Source organism: Budorcas taxicolor, chromosome 13, assembly GCF_023091745.1.
Source record: "Budorcas taxicolor isolate Tak-1 chromosome 13, Takin1.1, whole genome shotgun sequence".
Taxonomy (NCBI): Eukaryota; Metazoa; Chordata; class Mammalia; order Artiodactyla; family Bovidae; genus Budorcas; species Budorcas taxicolor.
In genome coordinates this window covers 8471923-8484966 of record NC_068922.1, presented here as the reverse complement: position 1 = coordinate 8484966, position 13044 = coordinate 8471923, and the positions used below count along the sequence as shown (strand labels likewise).

At 39.1% G+C, this 13044-nt stretch overlaps 2 protein-coding genes across 2 annotated transcripts in view; both read right to left on the bottom strand.

Annotated features, from left to right (window-relative positions):
* MACROD2 (mono-ADP ribosylhydrolase 2) overlaps positions 1-13044 on the bottom strand; it is a 2293708-nt gene that overhangs the window by 1585353 nt on the left and 695311 nt on the right. The window lies entirely within an intron of this gene.
* Positions 9926-10375, bottom strand: LOC128058256 (40S ribosomal protein S24). The gene has a single exon (XM_052650652.1). It carries the CDS (start codon positions 10356-10358, stop codon positions 9960-9962), a length of 399 nt encoding a protein of 132 aa, XP_052506612.1. The 5' UTR covers positions 10359-10375; the 3' UTR covers positions 9926-9959.

Below are 13044 nucleotides of genomic sequence, written 5' to 3'. Positions count from 1 at the left end.
TTTATTTATAATAGTATCTTAAGAGACCATTTTTGTCAGAGTTGTTTAGAGTTAGAGAAACTCTGCTTCAAATGTAAACCTCCAAATTACTTAATTGTGTATGCTACACTTTTAAAGAAACATCTCTGCATCAGAGAACTTTTATCTAGCCTTCTTACTTTCCAGGCTAAATAAGGGATATCATGAATCAACAGCAGCAAAATAGTTCTGAGACACCATCAACTGTAATATGTGTGACATAAAAACAACAAATACAAAAGCCACAGATACAGGAAAGGGACTTCGTGGGACAGACAGACACTCACCCTTATGTACTCAAGAGAACAGGGCTGCTTCAAAAAACCCTTTCCCCACACAAATCATACATACAGTTGACCATTTCTTATAATTCTCCATATCTGCTCTATGTAGAAAATTTGTTCTTTCCCTATCCCACCATATAATCCAAGGGTAGCATGAAGGAAGCACACTTTCATATTGCATGTTTCTTCACTTCTTCATAGCTCCTATCTTTCAATCTTGACTCTAGGACACATAGTCTTTAAACTAAATCCTAAATATATTAAGATTTTGGTCAGAATTCTCCCTTTTTCAGGCAGATTTTGAATGGCAACCCTGAATGGAAAGAAGTAACATCATTCATGATCCAAATTTGTCTGTTCACCTTGCTCTCTGAGCTTCACTCAGACTAACATTGCAACCAACGTTCCCTATGTTTAAAACACGTCATCTTAAATGAAAAGCTGTTGAAAAGACTTTTGAATCTCAGGGAAAAGACAGTCTGGAAATTTAAATGCATTTCAATACATTACAAATTACATGCTACATTTAAAATTTTTTAGAAGCAACCAAAATGTTTGCCTCTTCAGATGGTCATTTTCTAAGATTCCACTTGGTCGACCCATTCTATTAGCAAATGTGTTCAAGCTGTAAAGATACAGAGGAGACACATGGTGTGTGAGTTCATGATGAATCCCACGTATTTTTTAAAATACCAATAATAAATTTTAAAAGAAGGCAGTTGAAATGTACTGATAATCCCAAACTGGCTTAGTAAGTAATGGACAAATCATAGCGGTTGGAACTCTAGAAGTCCAATGACCCACAAAAGTAATTCCATAAGTGAATTACATTCTTATTAAGCAGGGAAATGTAAAAAAAAAAAAAAAAAAAAACAATCGATAGATCAGGGGAAGTGTTTTAAATCATAGGATTCAACTAAAGATTTGTGAATTATCTCCTTGAAAGGTTGTCCCAAACATACTTCAGAAGAGATTAGACAGCATGCTACTCTTCCCAATGTAGATAACAAGACTTGATTATATTTAAATTTTGTTATCATTCTTGAAATACTTATAAATATATAAGTGAGCTCATTTTCTTGACAATGGGCATATTTTTACTTAAACCCTAAGCATGCAGGCTAGTAAGAACTAACTAAAATCCTATTGTGTAAGAGTTCAATAATCTAGACAGAAAAACACTATAGTTAGAGAAAATCTGTATATATGATTTATGTTATACAGAAGGCCTAAAGAATTACATGAATTTTTAGAAAAAAAATGACTAACTTTAGCATCCTTCCATTTGATCTTTGAGTCTCAGAGGTCTATTTCTTAATGCCTCAAAGAAGTTCAGTTTTTCAAAATTGTCTTCCTCTACTGTGTAACAGTTTAAACAAACAAGCAGAAAACAAATAAAAAAGAAACAACAACAACAAAAAAAATTTTTTTTCACTTCTCCTACACCCTAAATTTTAGAAACCGGTGAGATGCTCTTGGGCTCTTTTAATATTCAGTTCAGTTCAGTTCAGTTGCTCAGTTGTGTCCAACTCTTTGCGACCCCATGAATTGCAGCACGCCAGGCTCCCCTGTCCATCACCACTGTCGGAGTTCACCCAAACTCACGTCCATCAAGTCGGTGATGCCATCCAGCCATCTCATCCTCTGTTGTCCCCTTCTCCTCCTGCCCCCAATCCCTCCCAGCATCAGAGTCTTTTCCAATGAGTCAACTCTTCACATGAGGTGGCCAAAGTACTGGAGTTTCAGCTTTAGCATCATTCCTTCCAAAGAACACCCAGGACTGATCTGCTTTAGAATGGACTGGTTGGATCTCCTTGCAGTCCAAGGGACTCTCAAGAGTCTTCTCTAACACCACAGTTCAAAAGCATCAATTCTTCGGCGCTCAGCCTTCTTCACAGTCCAACTCTCACATCCATACATGACCACTGGAAAAACCATAGCCTTGACTAGACGGACCTTTGTTGGCAAAGTAATGTCTCTGCTTTTGAATATGCTGTCTAGGTTGGTCATAACTTTCCTTCCAAGGAGTAAGTGTCTTCTAATTTCATGGCTGCAATCACCATCTGCAGTGATTTTGGAGCCCCAAAAAATAAAGTCTGACACTGTTTCCACTGTTTCCCCATCTATTTCCCATGAAGTGATGGGACCAGATGCCATGATCTTTGTTTTCTAAATGTTGAGCTTTAAGTCAACTTTTTCACTCTCCTCTTTCACTTTTATCAAGAGGCTTTTGAGTTCCTCTTCACTTTCTGCCATAACAGTGGTGTCATCTGCATATCTGAGGTGATTGATATTTCTCCTGGTAATCTTGAATCCAACTTGTGTTTCTTCCAGCCCAGCATTTCTCATGATGTACTCTGCATATAAGTTAAATAAGCAGGATGAAAATATACAGCCTTGACATACTCCTTTTCCTATTTGAACCAGTCTCTTGTTCCATGTCCAGTTCTAACTGTTGCTTCCTGACCTGTATACAGGTGTCTCAACAGGCAGGTCAGGTGGTCTGGTATTCCCATCTCTTTCAGAATTTTCCACGGTTTATTGTGATCCACACAGCCAAAGGCTTTGGCATAGTCAATAAAGCAGAAGTAGATGTTTTTCTGGAACTCTCTTGCTTTTTCCATGATTCAGCGGATGCTGGCAATTTGATCTCTGGTTCCTCTGCCTTTTCTAAAACCAGCTTGAACATCTGGAAGTTCACACTTCACGTATTGCTGAAGCCTGGCTTGGAGAATTTTGAGCATTACTTTACTAACCCAATGAAACTTTTAATCTTAGCCACCTGCAAAAAATAGTTCTTTTTCCCCTCCATTCTTGCCCAAATCTCCCAATTGCATTCTGCAACACACCAAGTATCTTGGGTTGTTTTAAAAGCTTACAGTGTTGAAAGACAGGACAACACGATAGTTAAGAGGAAGCGCTCTGGAGCCTCAACACCAAGACTTCAGTCAGAGTCCCACCACTTTCTAGCACAAGATCTCAAACAAGTTACTAAACCTTCCCATGACTCCATTTTCTCATCTAATAAGGGAGCATAATAACAGTGTCAACTAAGGGGATTATTGTCAGTCTTAAAAGGGTTAATAAACAGAGAGAGCTGGGCACATAGTAGAAAATGATAAGAAGTTACTGCACTGATTGTTTTGTACATGTCTCTTTGAGACAGAAAAAATGAGAACAAACCTTAGTGTTTTAAAGTTAAACGTTATAAATGTTAAGATCAGCCAGGAAATAAAAAGATGGACAAACGGTTCTTTAGGATAGGAAAGAAAAGGGCTTGGCTAGAGGAAGAACATCCAGACTTCAGACTAACGCACAGCACATCTCTATAGAAGGATACTGTCCAGCATCTGTGCATTCATTACCCCTTCTGTAGACTTGGAGAGAAGGACCTGGGGGACAGCTGAAATCAGTCATTCCAGATTTAGAACAGACACCTTTCCTACACCTTCATAGTCAATGTATGTGGCTGAAATACTTTACACATGAATTATATAATCATTTCAGGTAAAAAGAGTTTTAAAAATCATTTAACATCTCTCTAAATAATTAATAAACAAAGACTGCAATGCATGAAATTTATCCCACTGTTAAAGATAATTGTGTGCCATCTGCTTTTTTTAATATTTAATGGTAATTATATATACATATTTTTAATTATTATTTTTACTTCATTTTACTTTACAATACTGTATTGGTTTTGCCATACATTGACATGAATCCACCACGGGTATACATGCGTTCCCAAACATGAACCCCTCTCCCACCTCTCTCCCCATAACATCTCTCTGGGTCATCCCCGTCCACCAGCCCCAAGCATCCTGTATCCTGCATCGGACATAGACTGGCGATTCGTTCCTTACATGATAGTATACATGTTTCAATGCCATTCTCCCAAATCATCCCACCTTCTCCCTCTCCCTCTGGGTCCAAAAGTCCGCTATACACATCTGTGTCTCTTTTGCTGTCTTGCATACAGGGTCATCATTGCCATCTTTCTAAATTCCATATATATGTGTTAGTATACTTGTATTGGTGTTTTCTTTCTGGCTTACTTCACTCTGTATCATAGGCTCCAGTTTCATCCATCTCATTAGAACTGATTCAGATGTATTCTTTTTAATGGCTGAGTAATACTCCATTGTGTATATGTACCACAGCTTTCTTACCCATTCATCTGCTGATGGACATCTAGGTTGTTTCCATGTCCTGGCTATTATAAACAGTGCTGCGATGAACATTGGGGTACACGTGTCTCTTTCAATTCTGGTTTCCTCGGTGTGTATGCCCAGCAGTGGGACTGCTGGGTCATAAGGCAGTTCTATTTGCAATTTTTTAAGGAATCTCCATATTGCCTTCTGAATGAACTGCCTTATGACCCAGCAGTTCATTTCAAAGAACTGTACCGTTAGAACTATGAGGAACGATTCAGAAAGCTTGGATTACTGACCCTGGAGAGAAGACCATACTAAATAGTTTCTGTAACTTAAAATTCCGACAGAGAGGATGACGAACACAGACAGCTTTTCTCACTATCTTTGCTGAAGACAATTTCAGCGTCATTTCCTGCCCCCTCTACATTTGCTCCTTAGATGAGATTCTCCCAGGTCAACTATTATCAACATGAGTGATCTCCAAAGCCCAAATTTCTCTGTTCACACATCCATTTACCTTTGGATGGAAATATCTCTGGATATCTTTGGATGGAAAGTTTCTTGAAAGAATTATCAAAATAAGAGTCATCATATCTCAGCTTTCCTGCAGTCCACCCAACACGTACAGATTCACATATACCACAATTGCCCACACCTCCACCACTTATTTTGTTAAATGATGCTTCTACTTGCTCAAAGCAGATAGATGCCAAGGTCCACTTTTAACCCTTTACCTTCCCATATCAATCCATCAGAATATTTTATTGATTTGACTTTCTGTCTCAGGAATCCATTATTTTCTCCATCTTTTCTGTCACTACGGTGGTTGAAGCCATTATTTTTTAGCTATATTGTTGCAAGGAGCTCCTAACTGGATCTATCTATCTTATCCTATATACTTCTGCTAGACTAGAATATTAACTCCAGAATTAAAACCTGACCGTATTCCCCTCTGTCGGGAGCAATTCAATGAATGCCGTCAGTTCTTTGTACCACATTATCTACCACATCTGGCTCTATGGAAGTGCTTTCTAAATTCCAAACCTGCTCTCTACTTTCCTCTCACTGCTTCTACTCTTTGAACATGTTAATTTCTTTATCCACAAAATTCTCACTTATCCTGAAGGCTCAGATGAGACACTTTTTTCAGAAAACCTTACAGATTTCACTGTTAGCTGCTCAACAATCTAAACTCAATGTCCTATGTCTAGGCTCCCTCAGCATGCTCTATGAATCATAGTATATTTAATTATCTGTTAATTTAACCATTTCTCCCATTCAACCATTTGGTCAGGCATTATTTGCCATTAAATCCAGAATGCTTGGCACAGTGCCTATTACATAGCAGGCACTTTTAAAATGTTGAATCAAATAGAATGAATAAAAGACACCAGTCTTGCATGAAGCAGGACACTCAAACCTGGTGCTCTGGGACAACTCAGATGGATGGGGTAGGTAAGGGGGTGGGAGGGGGTTTCAGGATGGTGGGACACATGTACACCTGTGGCTGATTCATGTCGTTGTATGGCAAAAACCACCACAATATTGTAAAGTAATCAGCCTCCAATTAAAATAAATAATTTTTTAAAAAAGAATGAAAAACAACAAAAATAAGTAAATTTTAAAAATCAGAATTAAAAAAAAAATAAGACACCGATCTTAAGAATCAAAAATGTGTAAGGAGAATGCACAGGAATGCTGTAGATGTGCTAAAAGTGAAACTTTATCAACTAAAATAAACAAATACTAAAAATAATAAACAAAAATACAAAATTTAAGTATTTTTAAATTAAATTGCATTTTGATGTTGAGGATAAGGTCCTAAGTTCTGCTCCCCTCAAAACAGATTCTGAGGCGGATATTTGTGTACAGCACATTTATTGAGAGGTCATCTCAGGAACTTTGTTTATAAGGAAGTGAGGAAAGCAGGACTGAACAGAAGGGGAAGTTGAACTGCAGTGTGGTTGCAACAGAGACCTCAGCTAATCCTACCAGCATGTTGAATCTGGGATAGCCCTGCCGAATTGGCCCCCATCAAGGCAATGGGGTGGGGCTTCTGTGCTCCTTCATAGCTGCAGCTACACTCATGAGTGTCGGTCATGACCTTGGGAAGAGAGTTACTTTCGATTCCTATTGAGATAATCAGTTTTGAATAATCAGTAATCAACACCTTTAGCAACTGAGGGAATGAATGTCTCATTCCTGAAAAAAATATGTGGGTGGTATAGATGTCTCAGTGTATCTCAGACACCTAACAACTTGACTGGCCCAGAGGGCCTCTGAATTTCCACAAGGCTTATCTCCTGCCCTCTGGGTTACACAGAGGCTTGCCACTTACTGCAAATTCATCTGATAAACACAGTGTCATCAAGTAATAGACCAATGTGATATTCAGCAAAATATCGACAGTCCAGGCCACTTCCAGGGAAAGACAGAGAGATTTAAATTTTAACTGCCATCTCACCCAAATGAATACAAAGGGCTTCTGTTCATCTTCCTGGATAGGGATGGGAAAGAATGTATTTGCCTGATCAATAGCTGCAAACCATATACTTGGAGCCTAACTGAGTTTGTGGTAGACCTCTGTAATTCACCAGGGTTTATTTGGTTTTTATAGAGGCTAGACTTAGGTCCATCATCACTCACTTTGCTGTCAGAAAGTCCAGTTCTGTAACAGCATCTTTTCCGTCAGCCTTGGCCAACAGAGAATAGGTACCACTGAGCTCCTCAGAGATAATGGTGCTCCTCTCACCAGTATCGCTTTGGTAAATGGAGCACCCTCTAGGTCTCCGTGCAGAATATGACCACCTGGTTGCGTTTCCAGCCTTATGTATATCTGATCCACCAAGGCAACTTCCTTCATCTACGGTCTGCCACAGCAATTCTATTTTTCATTCTGTAGGCCATCACTGTCTCCAAGCTTCTAAGACCCACCCCAGCAATATTTTAACATCATCTCCCAAAGTCACTGACAGGCTACTAAATTTCATATTATGGGAGCGCTCTCCCATATCCAACTTTATGTTTCAGTCATTTAGAGCCAGCATCCTCCAGATCCAATTTCCCAAATACTCTCTTCGTTCTGGTTAGGACATGTTAGCTGGGGTCTATAGCTCTTTGGACTTTTGACTGTAGCATACCCAGCATTTCCTTGGCCATGTTATTTTGTAAATTGATCCTAGATCTGAGTTTCACGTCCTGGAAGTTGGTTGAATAAAGAAACTAAATTACAATTCAGCTGTGAAATAGGCCTAAGCCAATCCTACAGGAAGCTCTGGTATTGGGAGAGTCCTTCAGAGTCATTTCCCATCAAGGCAAGTAGATGTGGTTTATACTGTCTAAATTAACAGCCACTGAACCGAGCTAGGCCCAGGAGGCAAGAATGACCTCCGAGGGGGCTGTTGTCATTGATCAGTCACTAAGTCCTGTCTGACTCTTTACAACCCCATGGACAGGAGCATGCCAGGCTTCTCTATCCTTCAACAGACTACAAGTCCAACAGGATAACAAAGTTTTGTCAAGAGAACATGTTGGTCATAGCAAACACCCTTATCCAACAATCCAAGAGACGATTCTACACATGGATATCACCAGATGGTCAATTTCAAAATCAGATTGATTATGTTCTTCACAGCCACAGATGACGATGTTTTATACAGTCAGCAAAAACAAGATCTGGAGCTGACTGTGGTTCAGATCATGAACTCCTTATTGCAAAAATCAGACTTAAATTGAAGAAAGTAGGGAAAACCATTAGGCCATTCATGTATGACCTGTATCAAATCCCTTATGATTATACAGTGGACGTGACAAACAAATTCAAGGGATTAAGTCTGGTAGACAGAGTACCTGAAGTACTATGGACAGAGGTCCAGAACATTGTACAGGAGGTAGTGATCAAAAGTATCCTCAAGAAAAAGAAATGCAAGAAGGCAAAGTAGTGGTCTCAGGAGGCTTTGCAAATAACTGAGGAAAGAAGAGAAGTGAAAGGCAAGGGAGAAAGAGAAATATACACCCAACTGAATGCACAGTTCCAGAGAAGGGCAAGGAAATATAATAATGTCTTCTTACGTGAACAATGTAAAGAAATATAGGAAAACAATAGAATGGGAAAGACTAGTTATCTCCTCCAAAAAATCAGAGATACCAAGGGAACATTTCATGCAAAGATGGGCATAATAAAGGACAGAAACAGTAAGGACCTAACAGAAGCAGAAGAGATTAAGAAGGGGTATTAAGAATACACAGAAAAACTATACAAGAAAGGTCATAATGACCTGGATAAGCATAATGGTGTGGTCACTCACCTAGAGCCAGACATCCTGGGGCATTAAGTCAAGTGGGCCTTAGGAAGCATTACTGTGAACAAAGCTAGGGGAGGTAACAGAATTCTAGCTGAGCTATTTCAAATCCTAAAAGATGATGCTATTAAAATGCTTCACTCAATATGTCAGCAAATTAGGAAAACTCAGTAATGGCCACAGGACTGGAAAAGGACAGCTTTCATTCTAATCCCAAAGAAGGGCAATTTCAAAGAATTACTGTACAACTGCATTCATTTCACACGGTAATTAAGATAATGCTCAGAATCCTTCAAGGTAGGCTTCAGTAATGTGCGAACTGAGAACTTCCAGATGTACAAGCTGGGTTTAGAAAAGGCAGAGGAACCAGAGATCAAATTGCCAACATTCACTGGATCGTGGAGAAAGCAAGGGAGCTCCAGAAAAACATTCTCTTCAGTCCATGGGGTCTCAGAGTTGGACAAGACATAGCAACTGAACAACAACAACCAATAGAGAACCTTAGCTTGAGTCATCAGCAGATAACACTACCAGTAATAGGGGAATGACTGTCTCTGTTCCGAAATGGGGAGCTGAGTGGCACACCGGGGCATTCACTCTGGGTTGTATGCCAGTGGGCCTAAAAATAATGAGATAAATCTTTAAAAGTCACCATTTCTCCCTTGTTTGATACCTGTGACATCTTTGACAGCTCTGGTATATTGGCTGTCACTTCATGTGTGTTATTTGCTCATTCATATTTGGGTCTTTGCAACGCCATCGACTGAAGCCCACCAGGCTCCTCTGTCCATGGGATTCTCCAGGCAAGAATACTGAAGTGGGTTGACAGTTCTTTCTCCAGGGGATTTTCCCAACCCAGGATCGAACCCAGGTCTCCCATATTGCAGGCAGATTCCTTACTATCTGAGCCACCAGGGAAGCCACTTCATGAAGCCACCATTTTTAGGAAAGAAATAGATGGACTGCAGGATTTGTCCTTCTCGCAAAGATTTAGCTCATCATGTTGTTGTTCAGTCACTCGGTCATGTCCGACTCTTTGCAACCCTGCAGCATGCCAGACTTCCCTATTCACAGCTTCTAGTAATTTTATTTTATTTTATTTTATTTATTTATTTTTTTTTTGACATGTAAAAGGTCTTAGTTTATTTTCTCTTTCATGAAAAATCTGCACAATCACCACAGATACAGTCACTGCAGAATCTTTACTCCTTCTTTTTGCCAGCACCAACGTTGGCCTTTGCAGTCCCCCTGACTTTCTTCATTCTGTTCTTGCGTTCCTTTCGCTGTTTTCTTGAGGTCTTTTTCTTCTCATACAGGCCATGTCTTGCAAGCCTATGTTTGGGCTCATTCTTCTTCGCGTAATCTAAGGAATCGTAAATCATGCCGAAGCCAGTTGTCTTGCCACCACCAAAATGAGTTCTGAATCCAAATACAAAGATGACATCTGGTGTGGTCTTGTACATTTTGGCCAGTTTTTCCCGAATTTCTGTTTTAGGTACTGTTGCCTTTCCAGGGTGAAGAACATCGATGACCATTTGTTTGCGCTGAAGCAGTCGGTTGGTCATGAACTTCCTAGTCCGGATAGTTACTGTGTCGTTCATGATGGCGGCTGATCTGCTTCTAGTAATTTTAAAATGTAATGGTGTAGAGGTCTGCACAAAGAGTTGTGTGTTTTTTGGTTTTTTTTTTTTAAATTAGTATGACTGTTTAATTTTTGTTACCTAAATTATCCTAAGTATAATTTCCTCACTGAAATAATGTAATACAGATGTTCTCAGAACATAGTTTAAGAGTTGGGCTTTAGCATGTTTTTTTTTTTAATGTAATAGTAGCAAAGCTAATGCAAAACTGCCCATTCAAATGGCTGACATCACTTGGAACTGCTTATTGGACAATTTCTCAGAAAGTGCTTATCAACCTCTTTCTCATCATGCTATAGGGTTAAAGACTAAAGACACGGGCAAAAGAAAGTTTCAAGGGAATTAGTTGAGTTTTTAATATCTTCGTTGTTGCTGTTCAGTTGATGTCATGTCCAATAATTTGTGACCCCATGAACTGCAGCACACCAGGCTTCCCTGTCTTTTACTATCTATCTCCCTGAGTTTGCTCAAATTTGTGTCCATCAATTCAATGATGCCATCCAACCCTCTTGCCATCAACCCCTTCTCCTCTTGGCCTCAGTCTTTCCCAGCATCAGAGTCTTTTCCAGCGAGCGTGCTCTTCAAAACAGGTGGGCAAAGTATTGGATCTTCAGCTTCAGCACCAATCCTTCCAATGAATATTCAAGGTGATTTCCTTTAGGATTGATTGATTTGATCTCCTTGCTGTCCAAGGGACTCTCAAGAGTCTTCTCCAACACCATAGTTCGAAAACATCAGTTTTTCCACGTTTAGCCTTCTTTATGGTCCAGCTCTCACATTCGTACATGACTACTGGAAAAACTATAGCTTTGACTATATGGACCTTGTCAGCAAAAAGAAGTCTCTGCTTTTTAATATGCTGTCTATGTTGGTCATAGCTATTCTTCTAAGGAACAAGCATGTTTTAATTTTTTGGCTGTTGTCACCATCCGCATTGATTTTGGAGCCCAAGAAAATGAAATCTGACATTGTTTCCGCATTATACCCATCTATTTGCAATGAAATGATAGGATCAGATGCCATGATCTTAGTTTTATAAGTGTTGAGTTTTAAGCCAGCTTTTTCACTCTCCTCTTTCACCTTCATCAAGAAGCTCTTTAGCTCTTTGCTTTCTGTCATCAAAGTGGTTTTAGGCATATCTAGGTTGTTGACATTTCTCCCAGCAATCTTTATTCCAGCATGTGATTCATCCAGCCTGGCATATTGCATGATGTACTCTGCATATAAGTTAAATAAGCAGGATGACAATGTACAGCCTTGATGTCCTCCTTTCCCAATTTGGAACCAGTCCATTGTTCCATGTCCAGTTCTAACTGTTGCTTCTTGCCCTGCATACATGTTTCTCAGGAGGCATGTAATATGGTCTGGTGTTCCATCTCATTAAGAATATTCCACAGTTTGTTGTGATCCACACAGTCAAAGTTAATATATTTATTACCCACTGAAATATATTTAAGGGATTGATAACTCAAGAACAAATTAAATGTAAAATAAAATGCTAAATATTAATAATACAATTTGAATAGCTTAGTTTGTTTTGTAAACCTTCTCAAAGATTGCTACCTGTTTTTATCCTTTCCAGAGCCCCCTGAGTCCAGCAGGAACTATTTTACACACGCACCTATTAAAAGAAATGGAGACAGATACTAAATTACTTTGCCAAAACACACACAACTAAAAGCACATTTTCCCAAAGCCTGACCTCGGACTTTTCGCCTCAAAGCCAGTGTTATTTAGCTGTACCGTGTAGTCATCTATAAACATGGTATATAGATGACCTTCAAAAGAACAGCTTGTTTTTAATGTACCTAGAAACACATTTCCCAAGAGAGTCTATAAAGCAAATGAAAATTAATTGGAGCTTTTTTTTTTTAACTTTTTGAAAATGCAAAACACACCCACAGATCAGAATTTCTCTCCTCTGTAGGATACCTCACTTGTTTTCATCCTTGAAGCAAACACTGTGGGAAAATTAGAAAAAGCTGGTTCAGCTGATTTAAAGTTATCTGAGCAAGAACATTTCCTATCTTATGCTGAAGCAGAAAATGCCTGAAGTTTCCAATTCTGCACATTGTTAGACTTTATTGAAACATAGGGCTGTGTGAGGTTTTAAAGAATTCATTGATACTTTTAAAGTTAGAGCAGTTTCCATTTTTTTAAAAAGGAAGATCATTTCCTATCTTTTTATCTTGAAGAGACACTCTTTATAATGATGATTACCCTAGCTACTTTCTACGGGCAAAAGAGGGACGATAGCAGAACATCTGTAAACTTATCCCTACCCCACAATCCACGTGGATACTAACTTCAAAGCAGAGAGAAGCCCTCACAAAAATTAAACACAACACACTAATAATACTTCTTCATAATAGCACCTGACAATTATACAACGCTTTGCACTTTCAAAGCATTTTACAATCATTAATTAGTTTATCCACACAACATCCCTATGACCTATGCCAGTATTATCACCCTCATTTTAAAGATGAGAAAACTGAGATCCAAAATGATTAAGTACCTTGCCCAAGGTCACACAGTGAATCAGTAATAGGATCTGTACCTGAATTCACAGCACTCTCTCTCTCATTTTCAGGAGTAGCAGAGAATGCGGAAAATCTTCAGATCCACAGACCAGCTGCTTGAACTA